We start from the raw sequence: 19,672 nt of genomic DNA, 5'->3' as shown, positions 1-19,672 counted from the left end.
AAATAAATAAATATCCTATCTTAGACTACACCAATTTGATTTCTGGTTCTGGGCATGGGAAGAATAAAGGCTTTTTACAGAAATTATTATCAAAACTTATTTCTTAAACTATTTATTCCCTGCAAGCACTGGGACTTTACAGAGATGAATAAGGTGGAGAACAACCTTATTCATGTTTATGGAGAAAAACATAGCAAAGAAAAAGTATTAAAACCAAGCAAGCCTTTTAATTTTTCTTTTTTCTGAGCTTCTGCAGAAACATCATTCAGCCTGTGATTCATTTTGTCCAAAGTGACAGCAAAGTGTGACTGGTTGCAGGCAGATGAAAGATAGAAGCATATTTTTCATCTGTGTTATTTTCAAAACGTATACCTTTGTAGACGGGGTCTAACAAACATTCATTACCTTTTTATTTTCATATTAGACACTATTCCCTGCCTACTCTCCCCATGGTCTGAATGGAGCGACTGTAGCGTAACGTGCGGGAAGGGAATGCGCACCCGGCAAAGAATGCTGAAATCTGCAGCTGAGCTCGGGGACTGCAATGAGGAACTGGAGCAAGCAGAAAAATGCATGCTGCCTGAATGCCGTAAGTGTGGGGAGCCTGGGAAAGAGAAGGCCTCTTTGTATGTGTTAGTCTATGGCTCCAAACTAGCATTTGTTAACATAGGGTTTTTAATTATTTTCAAATATAGTTACTTGATGGACAATTTTTTCCTGATTAACTTTGGCTATAAAACATAATTATTTGAAAGTTTTAGCTAAATGCTTTCTGAATTCCAGAATGCTATATACACTAATTCTATGTTTCAATTTTTTTTGTGTGTGTGTGTTTGTTTGTTTTTTTTTTTGGGGGGGGGGCACAGTTGGAGCATTCCTTGTCTCTTTGAACTCTGTAAACAAATGATTTGATGCAGTCTTGCACTGATTCTTGCTGTCTATGTGTATTACTCCTGTCAGCCCACAAGGGTATGTAATATGAAAGTGTTCTCTCCTGTGGATTTTTTGTTTGTTTTTTTGTTTTTATTGCACACTTTTGGCTGCTGAGAGATGGAATATGACCATGTTTTCATCTCAACTTACTCAGTCCTATGGTGATTACCAATATTGCTTTAGGTGTATGGTTATTCCATATTTGATACAACACTACCACTTTGGGCAACAGCTTGTTCACTTCCCAATAGTAAACAAACAGAATTAATAAAGCCTATTTTTTTACTCAAATGCAGAATGTGCCCAAGGAAGAAGGGAGAAGATTAGCATATCACTTGTGTAATTCTTGCAGCTCTGAGAGTGAACACAAAAGAAGCTCCATTTCTGATAAATCTCTGAACTGTATTTTAGCCTCTTTCCTGACCTACGTCTCTTTGCAACTTTCGATGTCGTATGGGCCAGCAGATGGTGTGGAGTCAGCTGCGTTGATTTTATACCTTATTCCACTAACATCTCCCCCTTCTCCAGTGGTGGTGATTTCTAGTTGCTTTGCAGTCTTGGTGAGGAGTGATAGCCTAAGGCATTGCTGAATGAATAAGATGATAACTTTTAGTGCACTGTTGCCAGCAGGTTTATGAGGCATGATATCTGATTACATTATTTATCACAGAAAGTATTGGCTAGAAAAGGCTTTTCTACTGCAATTTGCTAATTCAGCTTTTCTTAAATAATGTGAAATATCATTTTGATTACTATTCACAGGGCCTGTGAATAAGCAGCACTAAAAGGACAAAAACTTTTAAGACACAGCGGTATTACTAACCTTTGCGTACTGCACTACACTGATAAAAATATGATACAAGTTCTTTTCCATCTGTTCTGCTTTAAAAAGCTCCTTTATGTTTGGGGTTTTGTTTGTTTTGTTTCCTCTTCTGTTTTACTCAGGGCCTCAAAGCAGATCAGTTTAAAGCTCTACATCTATCAGTAAAGCAAGGCTTGTATTTCAGGTAACAGATAGTTTGTAAATATAACTTGTTTTTTTAGCACCTTTTCATTATAAAACAGACATATATACAGACTGGAAAATTGAAGGTGGCACAGGAAAATTATTTACATGTTTGTTGTAAGGTTAGTGATCTGCCAGCACCTCTCTGGAAAAAGAAATTGGGGAAAGCATCAAAAAATATTTCTGCTAGAGATGGCTTCAGAACATTTTTGATGTGTACTCTCACAAAATTTGCTGAAAACACTGGAGGTGTAAGTTGCATTCCCGTATTTAGGATGCAAATGCTCATTGGGCACATCTGTATGTTTTTTCTTGACCTTATGTTTAGGTTGGCAGCTAACACAGATTTTGTGTAATACTTCTCATTCTTTGCAGCCATTGACTGTGAGCTAACAGAGTGGTCCCAGTGGTCTGAATGCAATACCTCATGTGGAAAGGGCCACATGATCAGGACAAGAATGATTAAAATAGAACCACAGTTTGGAGGAACAGCTTGCCCAGAAACTGTCCAACGTACAAAATGTCGAGTAAGGAAATGCCTGAGAGGCCCAGGTATGGAAAAAAGGCGCTGGAAAGAAGCTCGGGAGAAAAGAAGAAGTGAACAAGCGAAAAAAAATATCGATAGCGAGCAATATCCAGGTGAGTGTGAAACCATTACTTAGTATGCTCGTGTCTGACTTTTGTGTGTAACGGGAAAGAGTTTGTGAGCAGCTCCTCCTTCGTGCTGTGATAATTTTTTTTCACTATTGCAGTTCAGGGAAATTTATAGCAGCAAAGTACATCAGTTTCAGTGTTTGGCTGTCATTACAAAAGTGCAACATGAGTTTAGGGCACAACAGAGAAAGGTTCACATATTTCCACATCATCACGGATAATATTTTAGCTCCTTCCCTACAAAGGGTAGAATCTGAAGAATGTGGAATTGAGATCTGGCAAAGGATTGATTGTAATGTCTATGGGACTTAATAATAATCTTTGCATCTGGTTACCTTCAAACTTTGGAAGTATTTGTTCCTGGATTCAATGCTAAATTTCAAGATTGATCAGCCTTCTACCTTAGTAACTTGATTCAGGCTGAGACTGCTCAGGGAGATGTGCTCTGTCTTCAGGAAGGGACAGTATTCAAGCACTAATCAGTAAAACAAAGTATCTTATATTGACATTGTATCTTACATTATCAGGATATGAGTCATTGCTAATTTCTGGTTCATGATTGTCTGACATATAACAGTTTCTTAACTGCATTTGTTTTATAATGTAGACAGTAAATATCTTTTTAAATACAATTTTCAATGTTTTTCAGATATATCTTGAATATATTTAATTGGGTTCCTTAATTGCCTGCTGTAATAAACTAGGCAATATGCTATCTTAAATTCCAAGGATGTAAGTGTGCAGACATGCATAGTGGTACACAATCAAATGCTTTTTTTTTTTTTCCTCCCAGTTTGTAGGCTGAAACCATGGACTGCTTGGACAGAATGTTCTACGCTCTGTGGAGGTGGAATTCAGGAACGCTACATGATGGTAAAGAAGAGATCCAAAAGTACTCAGTTTACTAGCTGCAAAGACAAAAAGGAGCTAAGAGCATGCAATGTTCATCCTTGTTAGCAAAACAAGGCTTCCAAGTGATGCACTCTGAGCTAAATGGAAAGTCAACCTTGGTTTGGTTTTTAAAACAACAAAAAATATACAAAGTGTATATTAGTTTTCATTTTTGCAGTGTGGTTTGCTTTTTAGTCTTGCTGGTGCAAGAAGTATATTTTATAAATATTTCCTCACAGATTAATGCTGAGAGTAGATCTTTGATACTCCAGCTAGCCCTTAATGCATAAAAATAGTAAGTCATTGTGAGTCATTTAACTGAAATACAGACGTATCTGTGGACATGGAATAGCCATATAGAAATACTACTCGTAAAGACATGGGATGCATGCATATTAACATAACTAAGTTAAAGTGACATGTTTCATATGTGGGAGGATTTCTCTCTTGATCTGATTTTGAAAATCCAAAGCAGTGCCTATGTGATTACACAACTATGCCAAGGAATAATTTCAGTAATGCTGGTTCAATAATATTAAAGGTGCATGTTTATCTTTTTACACTATTGGGTTAAGCTAATAGTTATAATAATAATAATCCTATATACTTTTGTTCACATGGATGTTGTGCTCCATGCAAAGCAGTCTTTGTTTCTTTAAAACTTAAATAATCTGTGCAGCTCAATAGTGACGTCTGCCCACTACGTAGTCACAGCACACAAAGAAAACTTCTGACTATCATAATATGTTTAGATGCCATATTCCCGTATTTGGTCTACCCACTCTTGCTCAAAATGCTTACAGAACTAATAGAAATTGGTCCAAACACAGAGAGTCACAATAGCTGTATCACAGAAAGGTTTCCACGTGAAAGATGCTAAAAAAGTAGATTCAGTTTCATGATAATGTTGATCACAAATGAAGCGAGAAAGAGGATTTTGACATAATAAAAACAGTAGAGAAAAAGTGAGACAGGTTCTCTTGCATCCCTTATAGCAAAGAAATGGAAGGGAACCTCTGGAATGAAACAATCACACTCTTAGAAACAAAATTAAAAATCAATACAATAATATATTTACAGCAGTGTCTTTTTTTTTTTTTTTTTTTAAATCAGAGTTTAAGAGGATCTAAAAATTACTACATTTGTGAGAATTGCACATTTGCATTTGTACCACCCAGGATAAATGTCTTCCTTGGCCATGTAAGCGATGAACAAACTGCCTGAGGTTAGAAAATAGAGCTCCTCACCACTCTAATTGCTTTTGCTATTTTACGCCATCTCCTGAAGAGTTCAGCTCTTATCCCTACATGTAGACCAGTGAGATCTTGAGCTCCACTTGGTATTGGAATATAATTCTCTCCTGTATGTTTAACAATTTAACATTAATGGTAAGAGATGACGGTGACAGGTTATCTTTTTGTCCAGGAAAGGCAGCATACACCTATGTCTCTACAGAAATCATAACAATGCACTGAATATAGACTGTTGATGCTAACACTTAAAACAAGCTTGAGAGAAATGAATGGAGAAAAATTCATATTTTAGTCTCTTTAAACCAGCCTTAAATAATTTACTCACTTTTTTTAACACTTGGTCACAATTCTGAGAACCCAATGCCCAGGTTTTAAGCGTCCACATTTGATGTGAAACACAATGCACGGAGGCTGTTCAACTTCATCACCGCTGCTCTGGGAATCTTCTCATTACCTCCCCGTAGCTACATGGGCTGGTTGCATTATGCTGTAGGGCTGATCATCATCATTTCTCCACTGGACACTACAAGGGCTGCTCAGGACTCCCACAGCTGTCACATCCCACCCCCTCAAGGTATTTTTCTGCTTTTTTTTAGGCCTGGAATGAAGGTAGGGGTAGGGAAATGGAACCACTGCAGTGTTTATCCTCTCCTGCCACTGCTAAATGAAATGAGTGCAAGCTCACAGTGAACCAAACCAGGAGAAAAGACAAAAAAAAAAAAAAGCGGTTTCATGCTAAAACCAAACACTTCACATTTTGCACAGCTTGGCACATTTAATAATATAATATCAAGGTAGTTTGCCTCCTTGTGCCTATTGAAAAATTTTACTTTTTTTTTTTTTTTTTTTTGGTCCCTACAGCACTGCCATTACAGTGTAGCAACAAGACCATCCCTAAGTAATGTATTTATGGTCTTACCTTGCACGTTACCCTTTTAATGACCAAAAAATTTGAATAAAATGAAATTCAATGGAATGATTGATATAGAAACAGGAGGAGCAACCAGATGAAGATATTTCAGGTGAAGACACGGGTAGTTGCAAAGAGCTACAGCGATTAGTGCTAGGTGCCCAGCCAGGGCAGGGCTGCACATGCAGCCTAAATCCATACTCCACCTACCTTTGTGAGCTGTTCCTGCTGAGTCTGACAGAGGCTAGGCCAGCTGAGGCTGATCATTAATAAAAATAATCATCGGCTGTGAAATCTGTGGCAGTGCTTTTTGTATGCTTGGCTCAGTGAGAGTTTGGGGTGGGGGGAGCTGAAGAAGAAAGTGGCTCTTGCATGGAAAAAAATGCTGTGAGTTTACAGACTATATTTTATCCAATCAACCCTTACCACTTGTTCATGCTACTCCTGCAGAATCGTGCTAGCTATTGCAAATAATCGGTTAAAATAATGCTATCTTCATTTTTCATGTTCGTTCCAGTTCATCGACCTGTTTTGTCTTTTAATGACTCCCTTTGCCAAAGGATGAATAGTCCAAATACACCTGTAGGCATGTAGGAAACGCGTAACATATTTCTGAACATGCCCACAAAAATGTCCACTAAAAATAAATCAATAAATACATAAATCGGGTTTCCTTTCATTGTGGTTCTTACCAGTTTGATTCTCCATGTACTTTTTCTCTTAGCAAGGAGGCTGTTCAGTGTGATTTCCAGTCATTTCTCTTAGGCTCATTAGCGTTATGAATGTTGGATTCTTCCCACCTTGTTAATACATACAATGACAACGTAGATTGCATTTGGTCAGAAATACGTGATCATTCCTGCTTAGGTTCAGCTTTTCACACTGTTTTTCTGTTGAAATGTTTTACAAATCACTTGTCTTTATTCTAACTTGATACAAAAAATATTTAAGCTTATTACATTTTTTTAAAAAAAGAACAAACAAACAAAAAAAGAGGTTGATTTTCTATTGAGAAAAAAAAAAAGCTCTGATACACAATATGTATACAATATGTATACAAGAAGTATTGCATTGTTACTGTAAACTTTCTAGTAGTGTAATAGCCACTGATTATCAGTCAATAAAAATGAGAACTGTTCTCTCGCTTCTCTCATGAATAATACTGCTGAACTGAAAGCACAGGTATCACTCCCGTTTTGTAGACCTCAGCTATCAGATTTTAGCATTGTGTGTATGTTATGTTTTTCTAACATACAAACTGTAGAAGCTTTACACATAATAAAAAAGTTAGGGGCTTAACAAATGTACAGTAGGACTCTGTGTGTGCAGCATACAATTTAAAACATTTTTTTTTTATCGCATTTTTAGATTTCCTTCATGGTTTTTGTTTGCTGTGGAATTATGAAAAAGCTACCATGAATATTTCTTACCAAAGTCTTGTGTAGATGTTTTGTAGCTGTCTGGCTAACACATTATTATTTTGGAATAAAGACATCTTTACTATGAAATTTATGCTTGTATGAGATTCTATTCAGCTACTATGAATAAGTACACACACACACAAAATAAAAATAAAAAAACAACAAACAAAAAAACACCATACATGAATCAATATAATGAGTAGAGCCATGCTCTTATTTGCATTTTAGTCCTCTTCAAGCCAATGGGCTATCTGCAATGAGGTGGCTTTTATTTCACCTGGTCATTATTTCCACTTTCTTGTATTAAAGTGTTTGTTGAACAGTTTGTTGCTGTTTAGAAATCAGAGGGTAACTTGGCATCTTTACTCACGTTATCCTGCATTACTCTCATGCTGATTTGTTTAATAAAAGAAAAACTATTTAAAAGAATACGATACATGAATGGGAAAACTGCTAAAACTGAGCTTCTAAAAGGTCTAATGTTTTGTGACACTTCTACTGATATTTTGTGATACCAGCAGGTTGTGTAGGCATGCTGTGAGAGTGAATACTTCATTAACAGTTACAGAGAAAAGTCCAGCAGTCAGGGGGAGCCTCTCAGCAAAGCTGACGCTGTAAAAACAATTGTAAGTAAAAGCTAAAAATGACCAGTGTTTTCACGGACAAAACCTATTCTAAATCAAAAGCATAACAGGGCTGAGGTGGACCTAGACAAAGTTGCTTGAAGATGACCCGTGGAGTTGCTTACTGATAAGTAAAGGCAGAGCCTGGTCCAGTAAAACCCCCTTGGAATGTAGCTGTTTGCTCCCAGTGAGAAACATGCTTGGTATCTCCAAGCAGCTGTTTCGAGGCAGGTTTGTCAGTGGATACAACAGCATGAGGCACACAAACTCACCTGCAAAGGGCTGCCTCTGGCTTCAGCAGCTCTGCTCCAGCAACATTGGGCAACTTCAGAAGAGGCAGTGCCTCCAAGCAAGCCCTCCTTTCAGTTACTCCACCATAGCATTGCTGATATTTTTTAGTCAGAAGACAAAACCAGATAAACTCACCTTTCTGTAGTCCTGCTTGGTGAATAGTGCAACTCCAGCAAAAACCTGACTAATCCTTTTGTCTTCAGGTAAAACACCAACAGGACTGAGGCTGCCTAGCATGAGCAGGTGAGCAGCAGTCCAGCCTAGCAGGACAAGTCAGCTGGGCACCTTCACATCACGTAATTGATGGACAGACAGATTTTTCTGAAGGCCAATTTACAGTAGCTATGTGAAGCAACCTACTCTTCCTCCACCGACAACATGAAGGGAAGTGAATTTATGGAGCAGTTTAATGTTCTGGTATGTTAGATAGGAAGACATCTGGAACAGCAATCATGATCTTATGGCCCATAAAGCTGTATCATAGCATCAAGTGAACCTGAGAGGGGTCACAGAGCCCTGAAGCCAGCACCGTGGACATTAGGCCTGTTAAATGCCAGCCATCCAAGTGAGTGCTTGGGACCTGCTTGGCAGTATGCCTGCTGATAACATAAGATACTCTTCTTTGCATGGCCAGCACATCTGAACCATAACCAGAAGATGTTAGTATAGCAAGTCCTCAGTGAAGGCCTGTAATGTGGCTAAATTAACTCTCCTTCTGGAGGTACCTGTCATTCTCCAGATCACTGCTACTGAGTTTCAGAGGTGACAAGAAAACTAACAAATCCCTGAAATTATGCAGGGCTCTTTGCTAAAGTCTAAAGCCCATCATTTGGCCAACTATCATTTCTGTTTCTGATATAGTTATTAATGCTGACACATGGCCGTGCTGCAAACTGCAATGCAAACTAATTGTGTGTGCGCATTTGGCATGCGGTATACACTCCCATTTTTTCTCATGCCTTTTTCTACTTGGGAAGCAGCATACTAACTACTGGGGAAAAGTCTTTCCGAGTAAATTGGAATGTGCTTAAGAATCTTTCACAACCAGATTTCAGGCACTTAGCATTCTCTGCTCCACATGCAAACCCATTTAAGCTCTTTATTGCAATGCTTTCAAGTTTGGGACTCAGTCACTTCATGCAGTGTTGCGCAAAACAAAGCAATTACAGGCCACCTGAATGATACTGAGCTCTGTTTCCTCTGGCTGCCAAAAGACAGAACAATTTGTGCCATAACTGATGGGCACATTAACTGCTCAGTAGGCAATGACATTTTTCACATGCAGCCTAGATAATTCAATGCTTCTAAAACGCTAATGCTCAGAGCTCTGCAGTCTTCTCATCCTCTTCATGAAAGTCCTAGGGAACTTTGCTTGCCCCACCCACCATCAGTAATGAACTCCCAACCTTTGAGAGAGGAAAGCTCTTCCCTTCTGCTTGCTTACCACATCTGTACAAATGGGGAAAACGAAGCACCTCATGACTCCCAGTTTGCTTCCATTTCATTAGCAAATACTGGACTATTCTGAAATGGGTCTTTTAAAATAAGCACTTGATACGTTTCATAGAGAGGTCACAGTTTCCAGACACAGGGAGGTATTAGCACCGCCCCTCTCACCACACCAAGGGCCTTAAACAAACGCCTGCCCAAAGCCCAAGTACAGATCCCACTCTTTACCTACAAACCTTCAGGTATCACCTATTATTTGGCTGCAATACTTTATTAACATAAATCAGAGGTTAAAAACAACGAACAGGAAAATTCGTACTTACAGAATCCTTGTCTACTTGAGCAGTGAGGGAACCAAACCAGTGTCTAGAAAAGAAAAGGAGGAGTCCACTTTAGAACATGAAAATTGTCTTCATCATGAGTTCAGAATGCATAAAATCTTACAACTGGGAGAATATGATTTTTACACCATTGGCATTAAAAGGTACAGGTAGAGCAAGACATACAAACACAGGAACAATAAGTACTTCCAAGTGCAAACAGGCAGCAACACAATTTAGAAAGGCTGAAACATTTGCATACTATCTCAGAATTAAAGGAAGAGACGAGCATTTGTCATACAGTATACTTGCAAATATAGTTCTGGTTTACTTTTCTGTAATGTTTTTCAAATTCGAACTTATATCTATCTGAAATGTCAGATATTATCATAAATACTTTTGAATGGGTTATTCCTGAAGGGCACATAAGCGTACAGAAAGCACTATTGATATCTTTGCATATAAATATACAGGCTTGTAATGTCTGTACATGAACACACCAGAGAAATAAAACTACAGTCCACCAGATGGCACTGGAAGCCAACACAGACAGCTATGTGTTAAAAAAAAAATAAAATCCAACTAAGAGCAGAGCCCGTATGCCCAATGCCACTGAGTGTGAGGGGCTGTGCAGTGTGTAAGTGGGCATTTTCCTCTTTGCAGCTGGCACTGAGAGCCTACCATGGCTTAAAAAGCACTTGTAAAGCATCGTCTTTGTGAAAAGCCACAAGGACAATTGGGCAATGATTAAGAAATAGGAAAGCATCATTAACAAAAGCCAAAGCACTCTTTAACATGCCACCTGTCCAACAGCTGACTTCAGCAGGCCAGTCACCCCCTGACCTCCCGAAGCCCACCCTGCAGTGCACACTGGGCCATGATTTCCATCAGATAGCTCCTACCAACCGTACCCGGAGCAGACCACACACAGCACCGTACCCAGCAGACTTTTTGAGCTCAGGGTGGCTGCCCCTGCTGTGAAGCCAGCTAAGCGAGCCCCCAGCGCTGTTGCCAGACAGGCAATACGTGCATCAGGATGCAGAGAAGCTGCTTTGCTCTGGGAGCCCTTGATCCCCCTGTGCTGTGTACTGCAGCTCAGCAGACTGCCGAGTAACACGTTAAGCTGCTCGGTGCACAGCCCCCAGACCTTAACATGATCGAGCCGCTTCCCAGGCACACCTGTGAATGCAGGGACGGCTCGCAGTTTTCCCTTTTTGTTCAAAATCAGATCTCATACAGTGGTATTCGAAAAGCGATTAATGGTAGAAAAACATCTCAAAGAGTTTGGGTTCAATGAGTTTCAAGATCAACAGGTTTCAAAATGCTTCATGTCTTTCTTGGCAAAAAAGAAGTAAAAACATTAGCTTATACCACTGGCTGGGCATTATACGTGAGGTCTTTTGGCTCAGAATCTGAAAAGGGAAAACAAATATGGAAGACTATGGGAATTAAAGAGAATTTTTAAAACTTACTGTACAAGTACAGATTCAGGAATATTTTCACTGCATTTGAGATATTTTAAATGTTTTGTTTAATTTCAAATGAGCTAACTTTTTAAAATCATCTTTTTCTTTCTCCTTTTTCACATTAAAGAACATCCTACAATTAAAACAGTTTGACAGATCAAGAAGACAGTAACCTTGTTAATTTTGATGCAATTTGGAAGACAAAAAATGTGTTTTAGTGTGATTCACCCTAGCAAAGTAGAATGCTTCAAAGTCTTTATAAAAAAAAAGATACTTTATGAATTTCTGTTGGGATTGTTTTTTTTTTCATTTAGAATAAAAATCAAAATTTCAATTATCAATAGGAATGTTAATAGCACATATTATTCCAAGTAATATATACCAAACTGACTCCCATTTAGAATAGGAATCTCCTAATTAAGGTGTGAATTTTACATTTTCAAGCAGAATACTCAAACAATACCATCTACAACATCAACTACTAACAACTTGATTTTAGGACCTATAAAAAGCTTATTTACTCACGTTGAGATTTAAAATGCAAAACAGAATTGCCAGCCAACTTAATATCCCTTTAAGATCCTAGATTCCTCACTAAGGTTTCTCTTTTTGGTTTCTACTCAGGCCAATATTTTGGCACACACTGGCTTCCAGAGCATCTTGCATGGAACAGTTCAAGAGTGGAAAAGTTGCTGATGGAGGGATTCAGGAGCGGCGCTGTACTGCCACACAGCTTTCTCTTACCAGAAGTCTAACGTGCACATGGGGAACCCATACTTATCCTTTTTTTGTGCTGCTAGAAGCTGAAGCATAGCTCTTGTTCTAAAGCAGCATAAAATGTGTCTGAAGCCTACCTTCTACTGATATAATATATTAAATATATCAACAATATTTTGCTTTCTTGAAATTCTGTTTGCTCCCAAGTGTGTTTTTTAGAGCTCTTCATTTCTGTGGTACCTGAAACCAGACCAGCTTCTCTAAGGACACCTCAGTCATTTCTGTCCTGCTGCAGTGATCTTTTACCTTTTCCATTTATAACTAAAATAAAAATTACGTGAAAAGAAAACAACCAACTACAACAAAAACAGAGATGATAGTACAGAACATATCTCTAATTGAAAGAGACATTGTTTATTTCTGTCTTTTATCAGTTCCTGGGAAAATAATTTCTATTAACTCCTTTGGTTCCTTCAATTAACTCCTGGAAGCTACCCCCAGATTTCAGAGAGTTATTTGCTATGAGCCCATATGCAAAGCCTGACAAGGATGTCCATGGCAGGTCACAGCAGAGGTGTTAATGACCTGAATGTGTTGATCCTCTGCTGTTCCAAGGAGACAGAAAATCACAGCTTTTCTGAGATGCTGTGTTCCTACTTGCTGCTGAGTAGCCCAAACAGGGCTGGGCTTGCTGGAGCCACTGCTGTGGATGGTTATTTTAAATACTCTCCTCTAGAGAAGGGAAATAATTAAAAACACTATGGGGAACTAAACTAAACTAAACTAGTAATAGTCCTGTAATGGTGTCATGCGCATACACGAAGACAGAGCCATGTATGAATAGGTCAGAAACACAGGGCTTTCTTCATGAGAAGGAAGTCTGGCATCAGGACCCAGCCCCAAAGCACCAATACGTCTGATATGTCTTTATCAGAACGGGGAAGAACTGGGGACACCAAAAGCAGCATCCAACCCATTCCCTCAGCTACCTTGGCCCTAACAAGGCCGCACACACAGGAGTTGAGGTGTAGGGGCAGTCAACATCATTCCCCTGCCAACACCCGTGCCCCGGGCGGTATCCTCAGCTTTTGGGAGCTGAGCAGCTGTACTGCAGCACTCAGCACTCTTCCATCAGGGAGCCTCAGAAGCACCCTGGCACATCCCGAGGCAATTTCACCCACTGCCCTTCCACATCAGGAGATGCACAGAAAGAAACCCCGTAACCTCTGGATCCCGACCAGGTTGGAGCGCCCGTCTCAGACTCCTCCGCAGTGTCTGCAGGCGGCAGCACGAGAGCAGTTTTCACACACAGCCCGTGTTGTTCTTCCCAAACCCAGACACGAGCTGTACGAGGCAGCAGGGCGATGAGCAGAGCAGAGATGCCCGTGGATCAGCAGAGTGCTTTTGACTTTAGGAGAGCTCCCAGGCTACGGCTGCTGTGACTTGCTTTCAGGTTACGAGCACCATCCAGACCTGCCAAGTGCCCGCAGGCAGCAGCAAATGGGTCAGTCAGTGCCCGGGCAAGGCGGTGGGGCTGCTGCAACCCTGCGGGGCTTTAGGAAGTCACTTTGGTTCTTTCTTTGAGCCCCTACTGAAAATGGGCCCAACTCAGAACAGATGCCTTTGTGTTCTCTTCAGATTTCTCTTTTAATAAAGGCAGTATTTCAGAGTAAATTTTGACACTGATCCAAAAGAACTTTGTTAAAATCATCACATTGTAAAGCTTCAGATCCATGGCCCACAGAACATACCTGCAACAATTTAGGCATCTGATCCTATAAATAAGAGCAGGGAACTAAGTGCTCAGTCCCCAAGTTTTACACTGCTCCTTTAGGCCTTCTGCCTTCCCCAACCCCACTCCTGCTGGCTTGGAGCAATTATGTTAAAGTAGCTGGGTACTTGGAGATATGGTTACGGAAAAACTAGAACAGAGCATAAACAATCAGCTGTGTGACTTTGCTCAAGAAACTACAAAATCTGTCCTCTCTTCCCTCAAATCCCCAAAGACAAGAATTTTCTAAAAGCAAGAACTGTGTTGCTATGACAACTGTAAATAGTACCATCTTCTCCCTCACGTTTTCCTTTCAAACAAACTAGTTTTTAATTGTATATTTTGTCTTAATCTAAATTTTTCCACGTCAAGTTTCTGATTTAACACACTGCAGCAGGGGCTTACAATCGAGCAGGGAGGGTTTCATTGTTAGAGAGAAGCACATCCACCTTTCTGCCTTCCCGAAGATCTGCATCTGGACAAACTAGACAGCTTTATACTGAACCTTAGCACACAGCAGTGGGCCGCGATTGCTCTGCTGAGCCTCACTGGGGATCCCCATCCTCATGTGCACCTGAGGGCCTGCTGGCCTGGGAGGTGCCTGCACTCCTGGTGACCTGCGCTCAGGGCTGATGGTTGTCACTGTCACCAGGCCCACTCAGCCCTTCTTGCCTGGCAGTCTCGTCTGAGACTGTTACAATCTCTGTTGTAACTCCGAAGATGTAATGCCCTGAGCACCCACTGGCTATGGAGCAGCACAACTGTGAAAAGATGCAAAGCTGCAGGTGGGCTTGAGACAACATAGACCAGACTGAGAATTTCTTCTCCAACTTCTCACTTCTTAAGATTGGGGACCAGGTTAAATCAGGCATTGTTTTATAACACGCTGCTTAGTGTAATGAGTTTTTACACCTTCCTCATTCAGTAGGGGAACTCTGCCGTGTAACAGAAATAACATCTGAGAACCTTACCTGCGCAGAGATGTTTTCCCTGACAATGTGAATTGATCATCCTTCCTTCCAAAAAGAGGGTTAAGGCTGTGCATATTTTGAATCCTATTAGTAAACCACATTACACAAACCAACGTCCCTGTTTGCTACAGTGAAATTGCAAATTAACCCCCTTTAAAAGTAGGTCAGCTCACATCACCTATGAGAGCAGTACTGTGTGATCAATCTTAATGTCATTATCGAGTAATCTGTAGAAAACTGTTTGGCAGACAATGCACTTTGACTCCATGCCCAGGGCTTCTGCTTTGTGATTAATGATTATGCTGCTTCCTATTTGTCCCCTGGTAAGTTACAACTGTCCACCACTTAAGCAGACTTCATCTGAAATTCATGGAAGCATTAAAAATCACCAAAAGGGAAAGAAGAGTAAAGGAAGAAAAACATTTGCAGTATTCGAGGGAAAAGTTGCTAAAAGTTCACATTTCAGACTCGCTCTTTGATAACCATATGCTTTCAGAGTGCTTCTGATTTAATGTTTCATGCATACATACAATACTATTTACTCTATTTACTTTTAAGAATCTGAACACATGCTTACTGTTAAAGATTTCTCCCATTGTGTTGTTATCCAAGGTGCCAGAACAGAGTCAGGCATCTACAGCTCAGACTAAATTAGGCTGCAGCCCTACAGGCTGGTAAACCTGCAGCATGTGTGGTTAGTGGATGTGTGTGTGACATCATTTACTGAAACTATATATTTTTGTCCTATTGTATTTTCTCAAAAGATTGACTGAATCACGGACTGATTTACTGCTGTAGATGAACTCTGTTTTGGCTTTTGGGTGCTTCCACTGCCGTGATTCCTCTAGACATCAAAGCCAGCAGAATGCTCTTAGCTACTCAAGATCTATGCCTGCCCTTCAAGAGGGACTGATACATAGCATGGACTTCGTTTTGAAAGAAATACAATTGTTAAGGTCCTTAAAGATCAGCATAATTAGATGAGATGGTTGATGGTTGATAATTAAATGAGATGCTGAGATGGATCCCTCAGGTTGTTGTTTGATACCATGAAATATTGGGTAACACAAAAGGCTTAGTGGCCTAAAAAGGGTGCTGTCAAATGTAGCTTGCTTATTCACAAAGCCATAGCTGTTTGATTCATCTGCTCCGGCACCTGTAACAACAATTGCTTTTCAACAATGTAAGGACAGGAACATGAAGAATTTTGCTTAGCATTTTAAATTCTGAATCATTATAATGTTATGCACAGCTGCATTTTATTTTGTTTGTTTTCCCTGACAGATAATATTTCCTGTTAATTTTCTCCAAACAGCTTACTGGCAAAAGACGGTGCCACACATTGGCAATTTAAAACTACAACTAGCTCAGCCAGACAGTGAGATAAAAAATAAATGAAACAAACAAACAAACAAATAATAAAGAGAAATAAATCTGAAGAGCATTTCTTGTAGCTTCTTTTCTCTTTTGGAAACTCATCAGTACTCTCTTGCATTCTTTGATTTTAATCCATAGGGAAATATTAATTGATCTGTGAGCCACGTATCTGAGTGGCTGTAGGAAAGTCAGCAGAAATTGTATAACACGTAACACTCACATGGCTAATACAGAATTCTCCAACAAATTCATAACCTTTCATATCTGCAAGTTACACTTTTCCTGCAGCCAGGAGGTGACTGAAATGATGTAACTGAATTTCCCAACTTTGTCGATGTTAACTGAGGATAGCTGGCAAAATGGCAGCAAAACAGAAACACAAAGATGACCCTTCCCCTATTCAACAAGACTCAATTTCAGTGCCTTATTTCACAGAAGAAACTTCCCAGTAGCAAAGACAGTATGAATTCTAATTTTGCATTAGGGTATGTGAGGGTTTTTTTTCTTTTTTCCAAATCCACATCACAAAACGCAAACGTTTTTGAGGAAATACAAGTGCCCTGTGTCAAGTTCTCCTCGCAGCCTTGAATGGACATTGCCCTGGACGTGCTAGAAAAGGCAGTCTCTAAATGCACAGCTACCTTTCCCTGCCAGAGGGCCAACCCTGCAAATATTATTCATGAGCATTAAATAGGAAAGCTTACAGAAATACAATCCCTGCCCCTTCCTGTGGCATTGAGAGGCTCTTCTCATCAGAACAGATTGAGTTTGCTTGTAGAATGGCGAGAAAGATGCTGAATTGTGCTATCATTAGAAAAAAGGCAATGTGTCCAAGGAGGGGAAAACACAGATGAGGCATAGCTGCTCTCCGACTCACCCTAACCTCCTCGGGGTCTAGGAAAGGGGCTGGGGCTACATCAGGCCAGATGGAGGCAGACGTTTCCATGGAGGTGCTTAGCGAATGGTCTTTTGCCTGAGAGTGAGTCTTCCTCCTCTCTGCCCTCTGTACATGCCCCTGCAGCCACGCACTGAGCCCAGGATTTGAACCATCTGTGCTGGATCTCTGCTGTAATAATCTTATGTTTTAGTTGGCCATAAAGTTGGAAAGAAACAATAAAAAGGATAAAATATAATGAAAGCCAAGGAAGTGACAAAATAAATTAAACAGTTGGAGAAAATAGAGGAAATACATAATAAATATAATCATTAACATTCTCCATGTGCCAGTAATTTAACAGGCAAAAACAAAGATGACTCAGAGATTTTCAAAAGTTTTTAAAAGCAGAGCTGTTATTCACAAGTCTGACTTTATTTTTCTAGAGACTTTTTTTTTTTTTTTTTTTTTAAAGTTTGGTACATATTTCATACAGTGATGGTTTTATTTTGCAGGCAAACAAAATCAAAAGGTGTGCCAAGACTTGCTGATCTCACAGAGATCTGACAGTTTCAAAGGCAACAATATAATTTTTTCTTATTATTATAGGAAATTATTGTATTAAAATATTATTATTTCCTAAATATAATCTGCCTCTATACTGGCTATAGTAGTTATGAAAAAGAAACAGGGAAAAAACGAGGTCTGCTTCAAGTGTTACTTTAAACATTGCTTCTTATTTACTGCTAAAATACTGCTAATATGCATCTGGAAATCCCTTCAACAAACAAGTGGGTGGAGAATGTGAATGTGATTATATTCTCTGTAAATACAAGACGGGTTAGTTTAGTCCTCTTACTGTCCCAAGGGGCTATTGTTTTTGTAGGCATTATTAATGTTACCTGTCTTTATTAGGCTAATTATTTGTTGTATCAGTTGAAAAACAGCCTTATGAAGCTTAGCATTAGCTCTATGTTTCTACAGAAAGCAGGTTCACAGGAAACCCTTCAGATCATTAAGCGTTATGCCTATTAATAAGTATTTGTTGAATTATCGCCCCTGTTTCTCATGTGCAAGATCCAGACCCAACTGCATCTATACAATATCTTCTCATTATAATACCAGTGCTCTTAGGAATGGTGAATGCTTTGAAATGATAAGTTTAGATGGCTTTCCAGCTCAGACGTGTTTATTTTTAGGATATGCTGAACAATGCCTTTTGTATGCATTTAAGTATGTAGGCCACTCGCTGTAAAAAGTCACAGTCATATAAACCATGAAGAGTGGGCCCATCCAGTGATGTGATCAGAGGGGAAAGGACTTTAAAGGAGAGAATTATAATGGACTCTTGAAATGCAACACGGGTTTAATTGGAAAGATTAAGTGCCTTAAAAACTTTTGGCTTCCCACGATTCTGCTTCTCTAGAAAAAGAGTAGGCAGAAGGGAGAATTGTTTTCACAGAACAGTATCAGTAAGGGAACAATATAATCCTAAAAAAGATAGCTCCGAGTTTGCAGAGCTGCCTGCAACAAAAGGATGTCATCTGGTGTGGTAGGTAAAATATTTTTGTGATGTCTTAAAACCTAGATAAAGTCTGGTTCTATACGCAGGACTTGTGGCATATTCAGGCAGAACTGTGTCCATCTACTTCGCTTTCCATCGTCCACAGCAAAATTGTCTACAGTTACAAAGAATTTGACTATTGTTGCAAAGAGAAAAGAAAAAAGAAGAAGGAAGGAAAGAGAAGGAAGGGATTATGCTCAAGAGAATATAGCAACCTGTACAGCTTTTACTTTCACATCGTTAAACAAATATACCAAAACCACTAGAAAATAACAAAAACTAAATCACAACTTCTTTATACACATGTTGGTATTGTTTTGCCTGTAAGAGTAGTCCTTCCTGTTGCATTCACCATTGTACTCCACAGATAATTTTAATCTATGACTGCATTAATAGATTTCAGACAGTCAAATCTATAGGACCTATATACAGCCTCTGATGAAGTGCATATCTCCATTACGTAACCTATACTCCCATATATTTTGTTTAGTCTGCTATTAAAGTAATCAAACATTACACTACAACAGGTAATCGCTCCCTTTAATAATCTGCATCCGTCACCACGCATATGGGGTTTGTGTGCACTACCACTGCTACACATGCTGAGCCCAACTCCAGGCACGTTCATCCTGCCCTCCAATGCAGCTCACATTTATTCTCCGTTGCCACTAGACAACATTTTATATTTATCTCTGACGGGATACACAGATGCTGGCAGCACTAGACTGATGCATTGACTTGCCAGATTTGGTACAAAAATAATTGCAGTAGTTTCACATTTGCTAAATCCAAAAAGTAGATTTTTAGTTTTCAACAAGTGCTCAAGTACTCTGCCACATTTTCCCAGCTGTTCAAAGGAAGATGTATTTTCTCTCTAACAGTAACGGCTCTTACAGAGCAACAGAAAAGCATACTTGTAAGATTATTTTAATATTTTCAAGCACACGGTAATTCTCACATTCTGCTCATTTCCCTATTTTCCAGTGCAATTTGATCTTGGTAAGTGGTTCATATAATGGTAGCTTCAGCTTAACCCTTCTGAGTCATTCTGTCAGAATCATGGGTAACGATGCCCTCTAAAAAAAATACATAACACACTTGACTGAAATATTCATGTTACGTACATATTTCCCACTCAAATAGCTTCACCTAATAATGAAAACCTTTAGTACATGAAAATG

General features: G+C 39.4%; 1 protein-coding gene and 1 long non-coding RNA gene across 10 annotated transcripts in view; one reads left to right on the top strand and one right to left on the bottom strand.

The window, feature by feature from the left end:
* Positions 1-7,155, top strand: part of SPON1 (spondin 1) — a 398,866-nt gene extending 391,711 nt beyond the window's left edge. For all 8 annotated transcript variants that reach the window (XM_084521957.1, XM_084521961.1, XM_084521956.1 and 5 more), the window contains 3 exons: positions 425-589; positions 2,315-2,578; positions 3,387-7,155. In XM_084521957.1, coding sequence (XP_084378083.1) covers positions 425-589; positions 2,315-2,578; positions 3,387-3,550 — 593 coding nt within the window. In that variant the 3' untranslated portion in view covers positions 3,551-7,155. The remainder of the gene's footprint in view (positions 1-424; positions 590-2,314; positions 2,579-3,386) is intronic.
* LOC311438012 overlaps positions 6,128-19,672 on the bottom strand; it is an 84,700-nt gene continuing 71,155 nt past the window's right edge. For both annotated transcript variants that reach the window (XR_014693893.1, XR_014693894.1), the window contains exons 3-4: positions 9,755-9,797; positions 6,128-6,447 (exon numbers count right to left, since the gene is read on the bottom strand). This is a non-coding gene — a long non-coding RNA (uncharacterized lncRNA). The remainder of the gene's footprint in view (positions 6,448-9,754; positions 9,798-19,672) is intronic.

Source organism: Aythya ferina (genome assembly GCF_964211825.1).
Source record: "Aythya ferina genome assembly, chromosome: 5".
Taxonomy (NCBI): Eukaryota; Metazoa; Chordata; class Aves; order Anseriformes; family Anatidae; genus Aythya; species Aythya ferina.
Note: the sequence above shows the minus strand (reverse complement) of the source record. Positions and strands in the feature narration are given on the sequence as shown.